Source organism: Aspergillus nidulans, chromosome II (genome assembly GCF_000011425.1).
Source record: "Aspergillus nidulans FGSC A4 chromosome II".
Classification (NCBI taxonomy): Eukaryota; Fungi; Ascomycota; class Eurotiomycetes; order Eurotiales; family Aspergillaceae; genus Aspergillus; species Aspergillus nidulans.
Window position 1 is genome coordinate 1,042,647 of NC_066258.1, and position 19,614 is coordinate 1,062,260.

Here is a 19,614-nt window from a genome sequence, read left to right on the forward strand (position 1 = left end):
ATCCACCGTCGTCCGGCCCATGCGGATGTCATAGACCCGCACGCGGCCGTCATAGCTCCCACTCGCGATAGAGTAAGTCGGCATATGTACGTGTAGTGATGAGACAGTGTCGCTGGCCTCGGTGAGAGTCTGGATGGGTTTGTGAGCATTCGAACGCGTGTCCCAGATATTGATCGTGGTGTCTGCGCTGCCTGAACACAATTTCTCGTCAGAGCAGGCTCCTTAAGCAACAAGGCTAAATCATGGCTAGGAAGACACTACCAGACACAACAACCGCATCATCTTCGCCCGCAAATTGTACCGCTTCGACCCTCGCGTTGTGTGCACCCCACCGCCTTATAGTGATCCCCTGTTCAACGTCCCACAGAAAAACCTGCCGATCTCCGCCTACACTCGCGAATTTCGAATTATCCGCAGCAACGGCGATGTCTAGCACTGAGTAACCATGAGCCTCGTACTTCTGAATCGGAGACGTGGTTTCGATGGTCGAGCCATTGTTGCTATTTGGGATCGCGCGGGAGAGATGCACGGCGCGATCGGTAGATCCTGTTAGGATGTAGGTTCCAGGACCACTTGAGAAAGTCACCGCGTTGACGGGTCCTGCGACGCGATTTAGCCTTAGCTGGAGTAGGGGTTGTGCGGAGAAGGCTGGGCTTACCATTATGTGTCTTGAGGGTGTGGACTAATTGCGTGGGGAAACTCCCTTTTTCAGTCATTGACGACCTGAGAATACAATTGTGGTTGATCAGAAGGTCACGGCGATTCGGGCCTAGGATGTCATTTGTAAGTTGTAGGCATAAGGCGGCAACGGATCTCGCATCCGATTGTTCTCAGGGAATCTGAGAGATAGATATCAAGACAGGGCACTAAGCCGGATTTGGCTCTGGAAATTGCTGCTCAGCCGTACTTTGGCTTTCTACAAAGAAGCATGCCCTGTACTCATAGGCGTCTACCCGTGCACCATGAGGTCTCGTAACTACGGCTACATATCTCAAGTAGTTTATTTATTTATTGCCCGGAATTCAGCAAATCTAGCAGTGCATTCAGAAGCCTGTGCGCAGTTCTGAAGTTCAACGTGGTGTTCTCGTATTCCATGGATATCTTGAAAAAAATGTACCTATAACTGGAGAACAAGTCTGTTAGGGCTTCAGCCCCGTCTATCTACCTTCAGATTGAGGCTTCCAGCTGCCAACACTACGCAGTTTAATTGAGTTACACTTCGCAATGCACAATTAAATCTGTAGTTATTGAGATGCCGGATACAAGAGGGCTATTATCAAGACATAGACAAACCATCGCTAGCGACTAGCAAGCAAATTCAGAAAACAGGACAAGCTGGATGGGGCTGGGTAAGCCGACATTTGTGGTGAGCTTGAGTAAAGAACACTATCCGCAAATATCACGGAGTGTCAAATGATGAACACTGATAGGAAGAAAAAGAAACCGTCAAGGGGTAGTCGAGAGTAAAAAGATATTAGTAGAGATGAATGCACACTCCTGCTTTTTCTACCGTACGTAAAACGGCCACTACCACCTGCTTTCAGTGGTATAGAATATTGTTCAGCGACGGCCGTGGCTACGAGTCGATGAGCCTTGCAGGCTTTCGATCTCGCTCTCGAGAGCTTTGATGCTGTATCCAAGTTAGCCCAACGATACTTGACCGAGCATATACAGAAAATTCAGGGACATACGCAGCATGGGTAGCCTCCAGATCCTTGTTGAGGCGATCTCGCTCCGCAATAAGCTTCTGCTCCCACTGTCGGAACCGTGACTCCTCCAGCTTGACTTGATCGGTGAAGCGCTTGCGCAGGTTCTCTTCCTCTTCCTTGAACTTGGGGTTGTCGAGTTTCCTGGGCCGAGCCTCGCCGAATTTCCGGGTCTCCATTTGTTGGGCACGGTATGCTTCGTAGTGCTGCTCCTCGGTTGTGTGGATAAGGTCGAGCATGTGAGTACGGATCAGAATTGAGCGCAACTTCTTGAAGTCGCAGTGCTCCTCATCCTCGACTTCGGCAACACCCCAAGCATATTGGCGACCCTTGACTACGCGGCCATCGTTCGTCTTCACATCTTTCTCGGAACCGATCACGGCAAACGGCATGGCCGCCATCAGGCTGCGAGCGTGAGCGGCGGCAGTCTCGTCGTCCTCTTCAATGGGAGGTGTGTAAATTTTGATGCCCTGGGCTTCAATAACCGCTTGAATCTGTTAACCATGATATGCGATTAGCTTTACACCTTCGGATTTGTTAATACGGCGCAAGACGGCGTACCCTTTGCTTAAAACGAGAGAGATCAGCGGGGCTAAGAGTATCGGCCTTGGCAATGACGGGAATGAGGTTGACACGAGAGCTCAGGCGCTTCATAACCTCAATATCCAGCGGCTTCAGGGTGTGTCCGGTTGGGCGGATGAAATACAAGCAGGCGTGTACACGCATATCGATCTTGTCTGTACGCCGAGGCTGCTGCTCCTGCAACATGTACGACTCGTGCTGGTCGTCGAGAAACTCGATGATCGGTTGCCAGGAATCGCGGTTGTTGACATAGTCACCAAATCCAGGGGTATCAATAACAGTCAAGCGAACTATACAGCGCAATTCTTGTTAGCAGTGGCCTAGTTGGACCAGGGCCGTTCAATATAACCTTTGAAGAACTTCTCCTCCAATTCTGCCTTAGTGATTTCGATCTCGACAGTACGATCGACCTGCTTCTGGTGTCGTCGTTTGTGGTCGGCATAGTTTTTGATGGTGGTGGAAAACAGAGTGTTGATGAACGTGGTCTTTCCTAGCCCAGATTCTCCAGCAACCTATGACAATGAATCAATTGACTCAATGCGTGAAACCGGCAGGCGATCAGCTGAACGCACCATAATAGTAAAAGCTGCTCCCCGCTTAGCAACAATCTTGTGTCTGAAGTCATCATTAGAACGATCCAACTACTTCTATTCTCCTCAAGATCGTATGTCGTACATACCGCTGGTTTGGGAGCTGTCGGAAAGGGGATTCTTAGTCAGTATCGCGTACTGTTCAGATATAAACGGGCTTGAAGTCGAATACTCACGTTGGCAATGCCAATGGGCGAAGCGGTCTCGTTGACGGGGGCCATGATAATAAGGGGCGACCAGCAAAGACAGCTGGAGGTCAGGCGGATCGAGGACGGTACAACAACCAAAAGGCTTCTTGGAAAGTAGACAAGGGCACGAGAACAGAATAAAAGAAGACCCTTCAGGAGCTGAGGGAGTTAAGAGCAGCAGCGCGGTTGTTGGGAGCAGAGTGAAAGACAAGAAGACAGCAGCCAGAGCCTGAATCTTGTCGTGTTTGTCGTGCCTGGTTGAGTCTAGTCTGGCTCCTGCTGCCCCTGAATCCACACTTCCGAGCCCCCCCAAAGTCACGGGTTTCGTGGAACCACATTCCTGAGGCCACCACGCTAGTGCTTTCTAGGCTAAGCTCCCGGGGCCGGAAAAAGCAGCTGATCCGAGCTCTTATCGTAAGGCCGACTTTTTTTGATCTGAAGCAGTAGAGAAGACGTTGAGGAGCGCTTTTCTGGCTGTTGACCATGAAGACCGATTTTAAGGTTAGTACAAGCTCGAAACGCACAGACGGATTTGCCAATTGGCTCTGGGGTTCCAGCAAACTAACAAAGAAGCAGTTCTCGAACCTCCTCGGTACGGTATATCGCAAGGGAAACCTTCTGTTCACTCCCGATGGAAATTGCTTGATTTCGCCGGTGGGCAACAGGGTTACCGTATTTGATTTGGTGAAGTACGTCTGCTTATGCAGCGAACTCAACTTCAGTGTGCAGTTTCTAATTCGGTCACATCTAGCAATACGTCTTATACACTCCCATTTGCACATCGAACAAATATCCATCAATTAGACCTTACTCCTCGAGGCAACATCCTCCTCTCCGTGGACGAACATGGTCGCGCCATCCTGACCAATCTCCTCCGCCGGGTCCAGATTTACAACTTTTCGTTCAAGGGCCGCGTCTCTGCCCTCAAATTCTCTCCGTCAGGTCGTCACTTTGCCGTTGGAGTAGGACGTCGGCTGCAAATATGGCACACCCCGGAGACCCCAACCGTCGGTGGGGACGGGGAGATCGACTTTGCTCCCTTTGTCTTGCATCGTGACCTTGCCGGCCACTTCGACGAAGTCCAGCATATCGAATGGTCGAGTGACTCCCGATTTCTTCTGACCGCTTCGAAAGACTTGACGGCACGGGTATGGAGCTTGGATCCCGAGGACGGTTTCGAGCCCACAACTCTTTCCGGTCATCGACAAGGTGTAAGAGCAGCCTTTTTTTCAGCCGATCAAGAAAGTGTAAGTGACCCGATCAACAATGTGGCACTCTTGTTCTAATACAACCTAGATTTACACAGTCAGCCGAGACTGCGCCCTCTTCCGATGGGAGTATGTCTCCAAAAAAGACCCTGACACGATGGAGGATGTGGCGGAACCGCGCTGGAGGATTGTTAAGAAGGATTTCTTCCAACAGCCTCATGCAACAGTTAAATGCGCGGCATTCCATGCGGCTTCCAACCTGCTCGTCGTTGGTTTCTCCAACGGACTATTTGGTCTTTACGAGCTCCCAGAGTTCAATACAATTCACCTCTTAAGGTAAGTGGCATATGCATTGCGTACTGGCATTGACGCTAAACGAATTTCCAGTATCTCACAAAGTAATATTGATGTTGTATCCATCAACAAAACCGGCGAGTGGTTGGCGTTTGGTTCCTCGAAATTCGGGCAATTATTGGTCTGGGAATGGCAGTCGGAGTCATACATCCTGAAACAACAAGGCCATCTAGATTCGATGAATGCCCTTGCCTACTCCCCTGATGGCCAGAGAATAGTCACCGCTGCCGACGACGGCAAGATCAAAGTTTGGGATGTCAAGTCAGGGTTCTGTCTTGTGACATTCACAGAACACACCAGTGGAGTAACGGCCTGTCAATTTTCGAAGAAAGGAAATGTTCTGTTTACCTCATCGCTGGATGGGTCTGTGAGGGCATGGGATCTTATTCGGTACCGGAATTTCCGCACGTTTACGGCGCCGTCTCGCCTTTCATTCTCCTCTCTTGCAGTTGATCCCAGCGGAGAAGTGATTTGCGCGGGGTCCCCAGATTCGTTCGATATCCACGTATGGTCCGTGCAGACAGGGCAACTCCTCGATCAACTGTCTGGTCACGAAGGGCCTGTCTCAGCCTTGGCTTTTGCTGCGGATGGCAATCACCTGGTTAGTGGCAGTTGGGATCGTACTGTTCGTGTCTGGAGTATCTTTGGTCGAACTCAAACTAGTGATACCCCTACTGCTTACCTCTGATGTTCTGAGTGTGGCGTTTCGGCCAGATGGGAAGCAGATTGCAGCGTCTTCATTGGATGGGCAGTTGACGTTCTGGTCGGTGGCTGACGCCGTTCAAGTAGCCGGTATCGACGGACGCCGTGATATTTCGGGTGGGCGCAAGATTACGGATCGTACGACGGCCGCAAATGCTGCTGGCACAAAATCTTTCCACTGCATCACATACAGCGCTGATGGTAGCTGTATTCTTGCAGCTGGTAACAGCAAATATATCTGCCTGTACGACGTATTGACGGGCTCTCTGGTGAAGAAATACACTGTCTCCGTGAACACTTCGTTAGACGGTACTCAGGAGTATTTGAACAGTCGTGACTTGACGGAGGCTGGTGCTCGAGGTCTTATTGATGAGACTGGAGAAGCGTCAGACCACGAAGAACGCATTGACCGATCTCTCCCTGGAGCAAAGCGTGGCGATGCAGGCTCTCGAACCACCCGCCCTGAGGTACGTGTTAGCTGCGTGGATTTCTCTTCAACTGGCCGCTCGTTCTGTGCAGCTTCTACGGAAGGACTCCTCATCTACAGCCTGGATACGGAATTCCTGTTCGACCCGTTTGATCTCGATATCTCTATTACCCCGGCTTCCATTCTTTCCACCGTCGAAGGTGCAAAGAAGGCTGCTGCCACCGGCGATGCGAACAACGACGACACTTACTTGAAGGCGCTTGTCATGGCGTTCCGTCTCAATGAAGCCAAGCTCATACGTGCCGTTCACGAAGCTATCCCTCCCTCAGATATTGCCCATGTTGTCCGCTCTGTACCAACCGTATACCTCCCTCGTCTTCTCCGATACGTCGCCCACGCTTGCGAAGAGACGCCGCATCTCGAATTCAATCTTCTGTGGATCGAGTCTCTGTTCAGTAGCCATGGTCGATACTTGAAGGATAACGCAGGTTCACTGGGTCCTGAGCTCCGTGCTGTTCAGCGTGCTCTTGATGATATCAATGAAAATATCAAACGCCTCTCCCAGAAGAACGTCCATAATCTCAACTACCTTCTCGCTAAGCCTGTCCTGACTGGGAGGAAAGCCCCCGCCCTCCCCAAAGCGATTGACACTCTTGATGCGGCCGCCACTAATGGCGATGCTACAATGAGTGATGCCGGCACCGATGCGGAGGGCGAATGGCATGGTTTGGAATGATTGTATGTCAGCTTCTCTATACCTTTCTCTTCTCTGATTCTTTGTGTTGGACATCCTGCCTCATTCTTTGCATTTGCGCTTGGCGTTTCATACCGTGATGCTATATACCTTAGAATAAACTGGGACGGCTAAAAGTTCTCCTGCCTTTTGTGTACATACGCTATGTAATAACAGCACATCCCACTGGGTATTCTCAATTTCTCCATGTTTATTCAAGTGGTTCTTGGACGTTTCTTCGATGAAGCACAATTTCTCGATTTTAAAAGCTCTAGGTAAGATGAAGGCGGCCTCTTCCGATGCTGTTCTCTTGCTGGCTTCAACACATAGCAACCGGTAGGAATCAAGCTACTGCATGTTATAATCATTTCCAGCTCTACTCTGTCCTCTCGGGGCCCACCGTCAGTCATTTCAACAAAGGCCATCCTGGTTTGACTTGCATGGTGGGTGGTGAATGGAACAGTCCACGCTAACCCTAAACTGTGCATCTGTAAACAGGCCTCTATACTCATTCACCTTCAACTTCATTATTTCACTCCAGCTAAAGAGGTAATCAAGGTATATAGCAGTCTTCATTGCTTTTCCTCTATCTCTTTTCCTCTTTTTCTCTCCACCTGCTCCTTCCACGTTCATTCTGTACTGTTCATTCTGTACTGTTATATCCATAGCCGTTGGCCTCTTCCCGCACTATCAAAGAATCGACTTGGGTAGTGTCATTCTGGTTTGAGATTGTTCACGATGTCCCCCATGGTCCTTTGCACTTCGTTGCTGGTCTTGCTTGCCTGGCTTCTCTCGAAGTCTCCCACTGACACCACCCCTGTTAATGTTCCTACTGTGACGCTCGGTCGTTTTGTCCCTTGTTTTGTTGACCGTCTGCTGTTCTGCGCCAAGGGACCGTTTCTCATATACGATGGCTATAAGAAGGTAGGATTTGAGTTGCCTTTCTGACTTTACCACGAGCATACTCACCTGTTGCGCTTAGTATAAGAACGTTCCGTTCCGAGTCCGCAAAGTCGATACGGATCTCCTCGTCCTCCCAGCAAAGTATCTAGAAGAGATTCGTCATCTTCCTCACACGAGGCTCAGTCTTCTGGACGCACAATTTGATGTGATTGGCTGCTTCTATCTGATACGTTCTCATGCTAATCGTTCCACAGAGCGTTTGTGGCGACTATACCAATATCCTAAGTGATAGTTTTCTGCCCGCACAAACTGTTGTGAAGAAGCTGACTCCAGCACTCGGTGAGCAACCCCATTCCTCTCTTTATCATGGAAATCCTAACTGACAGTGCAAACAGGTCGAATTGTCCCTGATGTCATTGACGAGCTCAAGCATGCCTTCGATGTCGAGGTGCCTGAGTGCTACGGTACGGCTGGGTCTTTCTAATTGAACATCACCAAGACGGGTATCTAATACAGGATTAATCCACAGACAAATGGGTAACTGTCACCATTTATTCTATGATCCTCAAATTGATCAACCGTTCCACCTCGCGTATCATTGTCGGTGACTCCCTTTGCCGTAGCGAAGACTGGCTCAATACTGTGCTAGACTACACATATAATTTGGGCACAATCATCTTTCTTCTCCGTCCGCTGCCTCGTTTTCTTCGCCCCTTGGTTGCAGGTCTTCTTCCCCAAGTCCGCCACGCAAGAAAGATCCTTGATCACGTCAAGAATGATATCATCGTCCCTATGATCCTTGAGCGCCGTCAAAAAGAAGCCAACGATTCCAACTACCGGAAGCCGGACGATTTCATGCAGTGGATGATGGATACTGCAGACAATGACTATGATAAGCAGCCTGGAAACATCGCACAAGGTCTCATGATTATCATGGCTCTTGCTGTTATCCACACCTCAACTATCACCATCACGCAAAGTCTCTACGATCTTCTCATTCGTCCCGAATACGTCCAGCCCCTTCGTCAAGAGATCATCGATACACTCAAGCATGGATGGGCAAACGCTACCAGGGCAGACTTTGCTACTCAGGTCCGCCTCGATAGCTTTCTTCGCGAGTCTCAGCGCCTCAACCCTACCCATGAAGTCAACGTCCAGCGCATCGCCAAAGAAACTCTCGTCTTTAAAGATGGATTCGTTGTTCCCAAGGGCACGCACATCTGTTTCGCAGCTGGGCCCCTTTCTCGCGATCCAGAGCTCATCGATGACCCCGAAACCTTTGACGGTTTCCGCTGGTGCAAGGATAGACAGTACAACAAGAAAGGTCACAACAACAGCCTTGTCGCCCTCAGCAAGCTGAACCTGCACTTTGGATATGGACGTCAGGCCTGCCCCGGTCGATTCTTTGCTGAAAACACATCCAAGGCGATCCTCAGCCGTCTTCTTGTCGAGTACGATCTCAAGTTCCCAGAGGGTAAGGAGGGAAGGAGGCCTTGGAACATCCGCAATGGGGAGCAGATTGTGCCGAACGTCTATACCAAGGTGCTGATCAGGAAGCGCCTGGTCAATCTCTGATTTCTGATGACATTACTCTGCGAAGAATCCACGACTGATGAACCTCTTCGAGTTTTTGTGTCATAGTATTTTTGTTTTTTATTTCTATTAGAAGGGAAACTTGGGATAACATTTATTTAGTGGGAAGTCCGAATGGAGTTCACTGTGTGGAGTGAAAAATGGTTAAGATTTGGGCATTAGTGCAGACCTTTGAGCTGCTGTGGACATACGATTTCCTATATGCATACCACTTCTTGCAAACAATAGGATAGGTTCACCTTAGGTTGGCCAGAGTACCTTCCGCTTCTGCCAATATGCGACTATTAGTCGCGACTCAGAGGATAGCAACCGCGTTCGGCGGACTCGCTACACCTCCAGGAACCTGTGCATCAGATGATCAGCAATTGCAGCAAACTACATAGCCCAAAACAAAATAAGAAACAAAAAAAATATAAAATGAAAAAGGTAAATAACAAACCTTAAGCGGAATACTGCTCAAGAAGAAACTCCACCTCCCCTTCTCCCTACAATATTTTGCAAGCTCTTCCAGATCAAAGTACTCCCCGATCGGCATTCCCCACGCACTCAGACACCACTGATGCAGCGTCACCTCATGTCCAACCCCCTGCTCGGGCCTAAACAGCGGCGCCGGTTCAAAAGCTGGACTGTCACTCGCGATTGCCGCAAACTGGTTCTCCCACAACCAGCGCAATGTGTTCTTGCCGTTCTCGACGCCCGCAAAGTTTGGTGTTGGTCGCGCGGCAATGGCTGCTTCTTCGTCCGGCGTGAGCTTGTTGTAGGCTTCTGTGAAGCCTGTGCGGATGAAGAGGATGTCGCCTGGGCGGGGGGTTAGGGAGGTTTCGTGGATTATCTGCTGAATGGATGAGAGGGGGATTGTAGACGTTTGGAAGGGCGTTAGGGCAATGGAGTTTCTCTGCGCCCAGGTCGCGTAATCAATTAGAATGCCCCGGCCGACAATGCCGCCGCTGTTGGACCATGCTGGATAGATGGTCGAGTCAGTCAATTAACCTGTCCAGGTATCCAGATAAAATTAAGAGTGGCGAACCGTCAATTCCGATAACCCTCGACTCTCTCAGCTCATCCAGCGAATGGCCATTAAAGTAACACCCATGCGTCTGGTTTCCTACCATAAGCCCCACGCATCAGCAACAGACAGCTCAATGCATTTGCTTGAAATTGACACACCGTAATGCCTAAACCCATCCCACTGCGTGCTCGACTGCGTATTGAACGTCAAGATATCATCATTGACAATCCTCGGTGCCTTATTAACCAGCTCTTGGATGAAGGGTTTCCGGTTGAAGCTCGGATGCGAGAGTCGATTTAGAGGAAGATCAAGAGATATTCGGACCCCCTCGCGGATTTCCTCGGAGGCTGCTCTCTTAACTACCTCGGGGGTGAGCAAATTAAGCATCCCAAGTTCATTATTAGGTCCAAATAGACCCCATGCGTTGCCAGGGGGACCATTGGGGTCGAGGGTCAGGTTGTCGAAGGTGGGAATAGAAGGCAGGGGTGCCATTTTACTACGGGAACTGGGGAGTTTGAATTGATCTTGTTTTGGAGGAGCACGAACCACGGAAGATAGACCAAGAAGGAGGCTATTTAACTCACGGCCGTCGCCGACTACTTTGCCGACGGATATTTTTCCATGAGGGCGGGGATACTGAAGATTGGAGATGTCGGGGATGGACCGTGAAGGAATTGGAATGCGGGGAAAGGTGGGGAGTGCCCAGTTTGATTCATTAGATGATCGACTACAGCTTTATACCCATATTCCAGAGCACAACGCCTCTATACAGGATATAGTAGACTAGCTAGTCCATCTCAACGCATAATTTCTACCATCCAGCTTGAGAGCTCACTGTCCAGCTGTGGCAGCGGCTCCTCTTCCACGATGGCTGCCGCGACCGCGATAACCGTTTCCTCGATCTCCGCCACGGGCGCCTCGGCCTCTGCCTCGTCCGCGATACTCCAGCCCACTGGGCGGTGGTACTTGCGAATAGTTCTTCGGCCGGAAGTTGGGGTTATTTTGGACAACACCGGCGTTGGGATCACTGTTATCGACTGAAACATAGCCACCTCGTCCACGCGCCACGCCTCCTCCGCGGCCTCGGCCTCTACTGCCGCGAGCTGAGCCGTTCGTTTCAGGATGCGGCCGGAAAGGTAGGGTTGCCGTACCGTTGGCGTCGCCACGTCCACCTCTCGCCCCGGACAATGCTCCTCGAAATGAGCCTCGAAGTGGAGGCGGAGCGGGAGCTTCTTTCAGCTGCCCTTGACCACCGGGACCCAGAGGCGCGCCATAGCCCTTTACCGTCAGAGGAGAGGGCTGATTCTGCTGCTTCTGGTTGACAGCTGCTCTGGTACTAGCAACGAGCTGTCGATACGAGAGATTCAGTACAGAAGACGCCAGTACCGTTTGCCCTCGGAAGGGAGAGCATCGGTCCCCAAGAGTTGTGCCGCTCATGAATGCGACGTCAAAGACAACATCAAGCAAAATGGCTCTTGGCGTTCGAGTAAGCCCGACCACAGTTCCTCGAGTAGCTATGGGCACTTTGCCGGAATCCTGAGCATACACAACACGATCTCCAAGTTTGAAAGTTTGGTTTCCAAGTCGATGTTCAACGTCAGCTGGCCGAAGAAGCGCACTCCGAGGAATATCACGAATTTTCTTGGCTTCCATAGGCGGCTGGGTTTTCACTAGTTGGTCGGCGTCTTGCTCGATAAGCTTCACAACATCTGAATCGAGCTGCTCCGCTTCTAGAGGGACCCGTTCGAAATTCTTCGACTCAATTTCCTTGAGCCAAGCTTTGATCTCATTTATCTTGTCAAGAGCGATATCGGGAGGATAGAAATCGGTAGGCTGATATCTGTCATTGCGAGGGTTACGCTGGATACCCGCGATAAATTGAGGGAATTTGAGCATGTACTGCTCTACCAGTCCAATTGCCTTTGCACTGAACTCCCAGCCCGACTCAGATCGGCGGGAATAACCAAGAACCTTCTGCTTCCTAGCCTCAAATTTAAGGTTGAGACCCAAGTTGACACGTTGACCATCGACGTCCACTGAGAATGAAGACGTGATTTTAGCCAAAGTCAAGGGATTCAGCTGCAGGATCCGCGCAACTGCAAAGGCTGGCATGTAGGGAGAAAGAGCCTCCGCGTTTCGCGCACGTTCTCTTCCAAACTCGGGCTCCCGGCCCTTGATAACAGCAATAAGTCCGTTAACTTTACCATCATCGTGACCAGTGATATGAACAGGTCTTCCGTAGTTAAACTCGCCAAGGAAGAAGGCGCGCGATCCTTCCGGAAACTCTTTTTCGACCGGGAGGGCTTCTCTTTCAATGAACCGTTCATCAGGGTTGATTACTTCGTCGACAACAAGTTGCAATGCATAATCTGTCTCTTGTCCAGGAATGTCCGCAAATTCTTTGACGGTAGCACCGGAGTCAGTTTTGATAAGACCCTTCAGGAGTTGAACATGAACCATAGCCTCAACTGGGCCGATAATAGTACCGAATCTCCTGCTGTAGATGCCTTCGATCTTGTCCGCCTTCTTTTTCCACTGCTCAATCTGAGCATCCGAATGAGGTGTGGCAAGAGGATGCTCTTCTCCGGCGGGAAGAGTATAGTCAAATAGTTCATCGGACACGCGGGTGACAAGTGCTTCTTGTAGGAATGGATAACCCACAAAGACTCGTTGGCCAAGTTTTTTCTTAGCCAGTTCAGAACTTGACCGGCTTCCCGGGTCAAGTACTGTAATTACCATGCTTTCGTTGCGACTTTCTTGCTGGAAGACACAGACCCCATGGAAACCTAGTTGGCCAGCGTGAGGCAATGTTTTCAGGCTGGGAAACCCGGCAAGAGCTGATGCTCCAAGATGAACTCCTTCAACAAGTCCGACGTACGGCTCAAGGCCGTCCATCGTCGGTAAGTCAAAGACATTTTGGATGCAGCGGCAGTTAGGGATGTCCGGGAAAACTCCAGGCAAGGAGGAAGGATAGATGTACTCTGTATCTGGCGAGTACGTGAACTTGAGGCTAACACCGAAGCCATTTCGGGCCTTCTCCTCTGGTGTTAGAAGGTGCTCCCTTGTCGCAAGGGCATCTAAGAGGCGACGTTCGTCAATGAATGGGATCTTGACGACAGCTTCCCATTCCATCTTTTTCCCGTTCATATCAAGTTCGAAGTCACGTGGGTAAAAGTCGATAATAGGAGAATCTGGCGAGGACATGAGATCGTGGTATGCCTTAGGTACAATTTTCTTGCTCCGATCGGGAAGCACCCCCATGAGCTGATCATAAGGCCTAAATGGCCTTCCGAGTCGGAAGTTCATATCCGCATTCAAACCCTTTTTTACATCTGGGAAACATTAGCGGTTTTGTTGACGACCAAAAGTAATCAAGCACATACCTGAGATCATAGGCGCGTAATGCGAATTGAAGAACCAAGGCCAGGAAGCGATGCCACGATAATAGTAAAATAAAACCCACTGAAGGCCTTGTACATAATTTTCGGTCAATTTTCGCATCTCCTCGTGGTTGTCCAATCCCCAGCCGAATTTTTCCATATAATACTTGTCTTTCCAATCTTGGAACTTCTCTTCGTATTTCTTCTGGGCAGCCGCTAATGCCTCCTCAGCTGAGAGCTCTTGGACTTTGGCGTTCTCATATTTGCGAATAACTCGCCGAACCGCCATAGAAGCCTCCTCATCCTCCTCTTCTTCGCTGTCATCGTTTTCATTGGATGGAAATTGAATTCGAATGAACCGGTCTCCATCGTCATTCGAGACAGTACTCCAGGGCAACCGTAGATCGTCCGCAAGCTGCTCCACGAATTTGCGGTCCCTGGCTGGGAGCGTGGGTGGAAAGTCAAGAGGCTTTGAATCTGCTGCCTTTCCAGGTCTGTTCAGAACATACTTCTTGACAGTCTTGAGAATGTTTTTCTGATCAGGCGTGACAGTGAATGTCTTCGGTTTAGCATCCACATCCGCGCCGTTATCAGCACTCTGTTTCGCTCGCATCCATGTCGCGTCGGAGTACTCAGCCTCAAAGAACCGGTACTCCACGTGGCTCAAGGCATCCAGAAGCACACCAAGTCGCTGTAAATTGATGGTACCCTGCTCGTTGATGTAGCCGCCCATCTTAGGCAGAACCTCTTTGTAAACCTTAAACATCAGCGACAGCGCACCCTCGTTGATATGGAGGTTTGGCAGATTAGGTAAGAAATCGTTCCCAACGAAGAACGCCATCAGAATGAAGTCGTCAATCACACGCTCGAATTCGTACGGGAAATCTATAATCCCTTCTTCCTCCAACTCCTGGAACTCTAATTGCAGATACTCTCTGACCATGCATAGATGTAGAAGGTAAAAGTTCTGATGCTCTAGCTCCTTGGGCTTTTTCTGCACCTGGCGACCGAAAGTCACCTCCTCACGGAGAAGACAAAAGTGAGGGTCATGGCTGAGGAGTCCCAGCATAATCAGATCGGCATCGAGACCATATAAGCAATGGCGCACGTTTGGGTCGTATCCGGGCTGCGCTTTTGCATGTCGGATGTACTCCATGATCTTGTGTTCTCCTTCGCCTGGCACTTCATGCCCGGAAAGTACAATTTCCACGCCTTGCCAGTCTTTATCCTCAGAGATTTTCTTGCTGATAAAATATTTAAGCTGTTCCGTAAGCTTCGCCATGAATTCTGTGCCCGGGGTAATGCAGTTGCTGTCAAAGGGATCTTCCTTCGGCATCTCAATTCCTTGGGCAATAGCCTTCTCCTTCGCCTGTTCGGCATCTAAAGCCGTTCGGAAGCGTCGCGCACGCTGTTGATTCATTTTCGCACGTGGGGCGACACCATCCACGGCCATGAAGAAGAGTTTCTTTGGTTTGATCTTGCCGTAGAGATGTTCAATATAGTTGAAGATGGCTATAAACATTTTATCCTCAGTCATTCGAAACGTTGGAGAGTCACTGTCCTTGTGTGTGCAGTTGTGAATAATGCCGTTCATATCAAGATACAGGTTGTCGAACTCTGGTATCCGGTTCTCCGCGATCAACATGGAGATCGCGGGATACCGTTCGCTCAACCAGCGGAAGAACTTGGGAACACCCATGGTGACTCAAATAATATATCAATTTAGGAAGCCCGCGGGGAATCGAAAGCGAAAAGCGAGGATACTGTAATGTGTCGTGGCCGTCGTAGTCGTCGTCAGAACCCAATTGAAGAAACTAAGCTAGCTTCAAGCGCAAACTATTCGTTGAGATATAAGGACCACGGGATATGATCATAATACTCAAGGAACGTATGCTAAGAATACAAGTAATGAACGATGAGCCTGAGCAACAGAATGAAGTCAGAAAGCAAAAAGAAAAGGAAGATGTGGTCGATCGTGACGGTTGCTTGGGAGAGGATGAATCATTCGAGGTCGAAGTGGCCAACCGACAGTGACACCGCCCGGCGCCCGCCTCGGGCTAAGGCCGAGAGCCTCAGAGTTGTACGGAGGCGTGCACCAAAAGTTTTTGCGCGACGCTAGTGTCACGCCATGTAATACTGTTACGCCCTACATAACAATTTCTATGGCAACCCCACTACCATACATACATCAATATTTTGACATATATTGCTTCTTCATTGTTTCAGCTGCCTGCAGCCTCTTGAAGCTATTCACACTGCTCATATATTCTATTTGACTGATCAATTTGGTGTTTTAGCACGCTTAGCACGCTTTTTATACTAATTCAACTTATCCTGCCACAGTTGCTCTCCTTCCCTCAACACCAGCTTCATGATGCCTCGCGGCGGCTTTCATCCAGTAGAACTCCGTGTCCAAGTTCTTACTTTATCAGCTATCGGATTTAGTACAGAGAAGATCTCAAAATCTTTGAATCTCTCTCCTCGTACGGTCCAGAGCATCGTAAAGAAAGGCAGAGATCGTGGCTACCGGCCGGAAGTAAGCCTGCGCGTGCAGCTTGAATTTGTTGAGGATAGAAAGCGATCTGGCCGGCCTGTTGAGATTACTGAAGCTACTCAGAATACTGTTATTACTTCAGTAACTGCAGATCGAGCAGGGCGCGAGAAATCATCAGAAATTCTTGCTTATGAAGCTGGTATCTCCCATTCTTCTGTTCTTCGTATCCTTCATTCTCATGGCTTTGTTATTGCAAAACCTTCCTGGAAGCCTGGTCTGACTGAAGCTGCTCGTCTTAGGCGTCTTGAATTCTGCCTTGCCCACCAACATTGGACATTAGAAGACTGGAAACGCGTGATCTTTACCGACGAGACTGGTGTTATTCTTGGCCACCGCCGCGGAGCAATACGAGTGTGGAGGACTGTGAAAGATTCACATACAAGGAATTGTGTACGGAGGCGCTGGAAGGCCTGCTCTGACTTCATGGTATGGGGTTGCTTCTCATATGATAAGAAGGGCCCTTTACATATCTACAAGCCGGAGACTGCTGCCATGCGGAAGCAGGCAGATATAGAGATTGAAGCCATGAATCGTGAGCTGGAACCTCTATGCCGGGAGGAATGGGAGTTGGCTACAGGTCTTTCTCGTGTTCATTTACGCCCAAATCGCGGCCGTGTTCCTAAATGGAATTGGAACGAGAAGAACGGTAAGCTTATACGTAAAGGTAAAGGGGGGATTGATTGGTGGAGATATCAAACAGTTTGTTCCCTTATCTCTATAATTCTCTATTATAGAGTAGTTAAGCACGTGCTAATTACTTATTCTACTGCCTAGGAAGTCCTTAAACCTCTTCTTATTCCATTTGCAAAAGAATGCATGATTGAGCGCCCAAATACTATTGTTTTAGAGGATGAGCGCGCCTGCCCACTGTCACCGAATCCAGCAGCATGTCTATAAAGCAGAAGACGTGCAAAAGATCCTTGACTGGCCTGGCAATTCACCAGGATCTCAACGCAATTGAGCCGTGCTGGGCTTGGATGAAGAAGCGTACAACATCCCGCGGTGCGCCCCGCGATAAGAAGACAGGAGAAGCAGAATGGAGGCAGGCTTGGGCGGATCTCCCACAGGAGACTATACAACACTGGATTGAGCGTCTAATTCGTCATATTCAGATTGTTATCGAGCTAGAAGGGGGTAATGAATACAAGGAGGGCCGTGAGGATCGCGATACGCGTAGTTGGGCAGGCAGGCGGATTAAAGGGCGACTATCACCACGTGTAGACCTCGCTCTACAGCCAATAGAGGCCCCTGAATAGCTTCATTTCTCTTGTTTTTGATTTCGGGGTTTATGCGGATATAGTTAGTTGTGGGTCAAAAAACATGTTGCTATAGTAATTTGTATGTAAGCTTGTTACGTCGGCGCATTAAATTACTAGCGTCGCGCAAAAACTTTTGGTGCACGCCTCCGTAATGCCTGTCTGGGAATAGCCCGCCAAGCCTATATCATTCCTGATTAGGACTAGATCAAAAGACGCTCATTAAACGCGCTGGGAGCTTCTTTCAAAACGCGACACGGCGGTTGACCGCAGAGCTCTCTTGCCTTTGTATCAAACAGCGACCTGCTCTCCATTTACCTTCGCTTCTGTCTGAACGCTTCATTGATACACAACCAGCATAATGGAGTCTTACGAGGATGGTGCGATTTTCATTTCTCAATGGCTTTGCGCGCAGCGATTGATCTGACCTTGCTTCTAGGTTTTATCGAGGAACAGGAAGAGCAGGAGGAGGAGCGCACCGAAGAGAAGATAATAAATGAAGGTACTGTATTTGGTCTCTTTTCGGCATTCAAACATCTCGACTAAAACTCGTCGGCTCAGAGTACAAAACATGGAAAAAGAACGCCCCCTTCCTTTACGATATGATTCTCAGCACGGCACTAGAGTGGCCGACGCTAACAACACAATGGCTGCCCGACAAGCAAGAGTATGTGGATTGAGCTATTCGGAGTTGGCCTCTTTTCTGACTTCTCCGTACAGTGCTTCGGACAAGCCGTATTCCACTCACCGTCTGCTCCTGGGCACGCACACCTCCAGCGACGCACAAAATTATCTTCAGATTGCGCAGGTTCAACTACCCAACCCCAACGCTCCCAATCCCGATGATTACGATGAGGAGCGTGGGGAGATTGGTGGCTATGGCGGCAGCTCCAAAAAAGCTCCGATGGAGATCAATTTCAAGATTGTGCAGAAGATCGACCACAAGGGCGAAGTAAACAAGGCTCGGTACCAGCCTCAGAACCCCAACATAATCGCTTACAATGTGTACGGACGGCAGAGTCATGATCTGGGACCGCTCAAAACATCAGAGTGTCCCGACGGGAACAGTGAATCCTCAAATGGAACTTCTTGGGCATAAGCAAGAAGGATTCGGACTAAGTTGGAGCCCTCATGTTGCAGGCCACCTCGCTACTGGTCAGTGAGGACAAAACTGTTCGTCTTTGGTAAGAAATGGCAGGCTTGCTGCTTGTGACGGAATTACTGACAGCAGGTAGGGATTTAACAACTTACACGAAGAACAACAAAGCCCTGCAGCCGGTCCGAACTTATACTCATCATTCCTCTATTGTTAATGACGTTCAACACCATCCTCTCCACTCCTCTCTCATCGGAACCGTCTCAGACGACATCACTCTTCAAATTCTCGATACTCGAGTTGCAGAAACTACTCGTGCCGCTGCAACGGCTGAAGGCCAGCATCGTGATGCCATCAATGCGATTGCTTTTAACCCTGCCGCCGAAACGGTCCTGGCCACAGGATCTGCGGACAAGACTATCGGCCTATGGGATCTACGTAACCTGAAGACGAAGCTACACACACTCGAGAACCATACCGACTCCGTCACATCGATCTCCTGGCATCCGTTCGAAGAGGCCGTTCTGGCTAGTGCAAGCTACGACCGTAAGATCATGTTCTGGGATTTGAGTCGAGCGGGCGAGGAGCAGACGCCCGAAGATGCTCAGGATGGGCCACCTGAGCTGTACGTGCTCTTAGTTTCCTGTCGATGATTTGATTTCACAAGGCTAACTTCATCATATCTACAGACTTTTTATGCACGGCGGCCACACCAATCGTATTTCGGATTTCAGTTGGAATCTCAATGATCCCTGGGTGCTCTGCTCTGCCGCAGAAGACAACCTTTTGCAAGTCTGGAAAGTTGCTGATGCAATTGTTGGTAAGGACATGGAGGACGTGCCGACCGAGGAATTGGAGCCTTAATTTGGCGCCCATAGGAGCTCTCTTATTTTCAGCCGTATCATTGTGGTGAGACGAGCATCTCATGCTATCTTACTGAGATCTAATTCCCTCTGTATTGATTACCGCTTTACGGGCAAACTGTTAAGAACAAATCTTCTGCTATTTTTCTCTTCGTAAATATGAGCCATTTACAACGGGTATTATCCGAAGCCTAAAAATAGCAGTATTGCTGCACTTCCCAGAGCTACTCCAAGAATACCGCATGTCTGATTTGCACCGGTTCTTATTGATTACCGTAATTTTCCGCCTGGGCAGGCTCCGTCAGCCGCAGGATGCATGCAACCAGCATTGTCCTGCATCATTAGCTTTCAGGCGGTGAAGGGTCCATGCAATCAACTCCAAGTGTGGCGCTCTCGGAGGGGCAATCCAGTCTCCGAGAGAATTGCCTTCTCTTTTGTCATAACGTTCTTATTTTTTTGTACCTCCTCTG

General features: G+C 49.6%; 7 protein-coding genes across 7 annotated transcripts, besides 1 other annotated feature; 4 read left to right on the forward strand and 3 right to left on the reverse strand.

Moving 5' to 3' along the window:
* Window positions 1-19,614: part of a sequence feature (contig 1.141 1061..203328(1)) that runs on past both edges of the window.
* aspC (septin aspC) lies at window positions 1,228-3,301 on the reverse strand. Its single transcript, XM_050611221.1, has 7 exons — window positions 3,055-3,301; window positions 2,968-2,981; window positions 2,861-2,903; window positions 2,638-2,800; window positions 2,268-2,578; window positions 1,692-2,200; window positions 1,228-1,630 (listed from the first exon to the last, which is right to left on the reverse strand). Exons 1-7 carry the CDS (start codon window positions 3,097-3,099, stop codon window positions 1,561-1,563), a joined length of 1,155 nt encoding a protein of 384 aa, XP_050467270.1. The 5' UTR covers window positions 3,100-3,301; the 3' UTR covers window positions 1,228-1,560.
* ANIA_08183 (snoRNA-binding rRNA-processing protein PWP2) lies at window positions 3,537-6,493 on the forward strand (the record flags this gene model as incomplete). Its single annotated transcript, XM_050611222.1, has 6 exons — window positions 3,537-3,567; window positions 3,643-3,755; window positions 3,818-4,313; window positions 4,363-4,610; window positions 4,662-5,229; window positions 5,381-6,493. The coding sequence occupies exons 1-6, from the start codon at window positions 3,550-3,552 to the stop codon at window positions 6,491-6,493; spliced, it is 2,556 nt and encodes an 851-aa protein (XP_050467271.1). The 5' UTR covers window positions 3,537-3,549.
* Window positions 7,229-8,968, forward strand: ANIA_08184 (protein CYP653A1; the record flags this gene model as incomplete). The annotated part of the gene is made up of 4 exons (XM_676361.1): window positions 7,229-7,414; window positions 7,648-7,732; window positions 7,789-7,857; window positions 7,923-8,968. 4 exons carry the CDS (start codon window positions 7,229-7,231, stop codon window positions 8,966-8,968), a joined length of 1,386 nt encoding a protein of 461 aa, XP_681453.1.
* Window positions 9,345-10,487, reverse strand: ANIA_11053 (uncharacterized protein; the record flags this gene model as incomplete). The annotated part of the gene is made up of 3 exons (XM_050611223.1): window positions 9,345-9,946; window positions 10,014-10,091; window positions 10,154-10,487. The coding sequence occupies 3 exons, from the start codon at window positions 10,485-10,487 to the stop codon at window positions 9,345-9,347; spliced, it is 1,014 nt and encodes a 337-aa protein (XP_050467272.1).
* ANIA_11052 (chromatin-binding exonuclease XRN1) lies at window positions 10,827-15,074 on the reverse strand (the record flags this gene model as incomplete). Its single annotated transcript, XM_676362.2, has 2 exons — window positions 10,827-13,327; window positions 13,379-15,074. The coding sequence occupies 2 exons, from the start codon at window positions 15,072-15,074 to the stop codon at window positions 10,827-10,829; spliced, it is 4,197 nt and encodes a 1,398-aa protein (XP_681454.2).
* Window positions 15,750-17,185, forward strand: ANIA_08186 (uncharacterized protein; the record flags this gene model as incomplete). Its single annotated transcript, XM_050611224.1, has 2 exons — window positions 15,750-16,575; window positions 16,785-17,185. 2 exons carry the CDS (start codon window positions 15,750-15,752, stop codon window positions 17,183-17,185), a joined length of 1,227 nt encoding a protein of 408 aa, XP_050467273.1.
* Window positions 17,458-19,145, forward strand: ANIA_08187 (protein prwA; the record flags this gene model as incomplete). The annotated part of the gene is made up of 7 exons (XM_050611226.1): window positions 17,458-17,565; window positions 17,625-17,687; window positions 17,747-17,852; window positions 17,906-18,151; window positions 18,204-18,340; window positions 18,417-18,906; window positions 18,971-19,145. Exons 1-7 carry the CDS (start codon window positions 17,547-17,549, stop codon window positions 19,143-19,145), a joined length of 1,236 nt encoding a protein of 411 aa, XP_050467274.1. The 5' UTR covers window positions 17,458-17,546.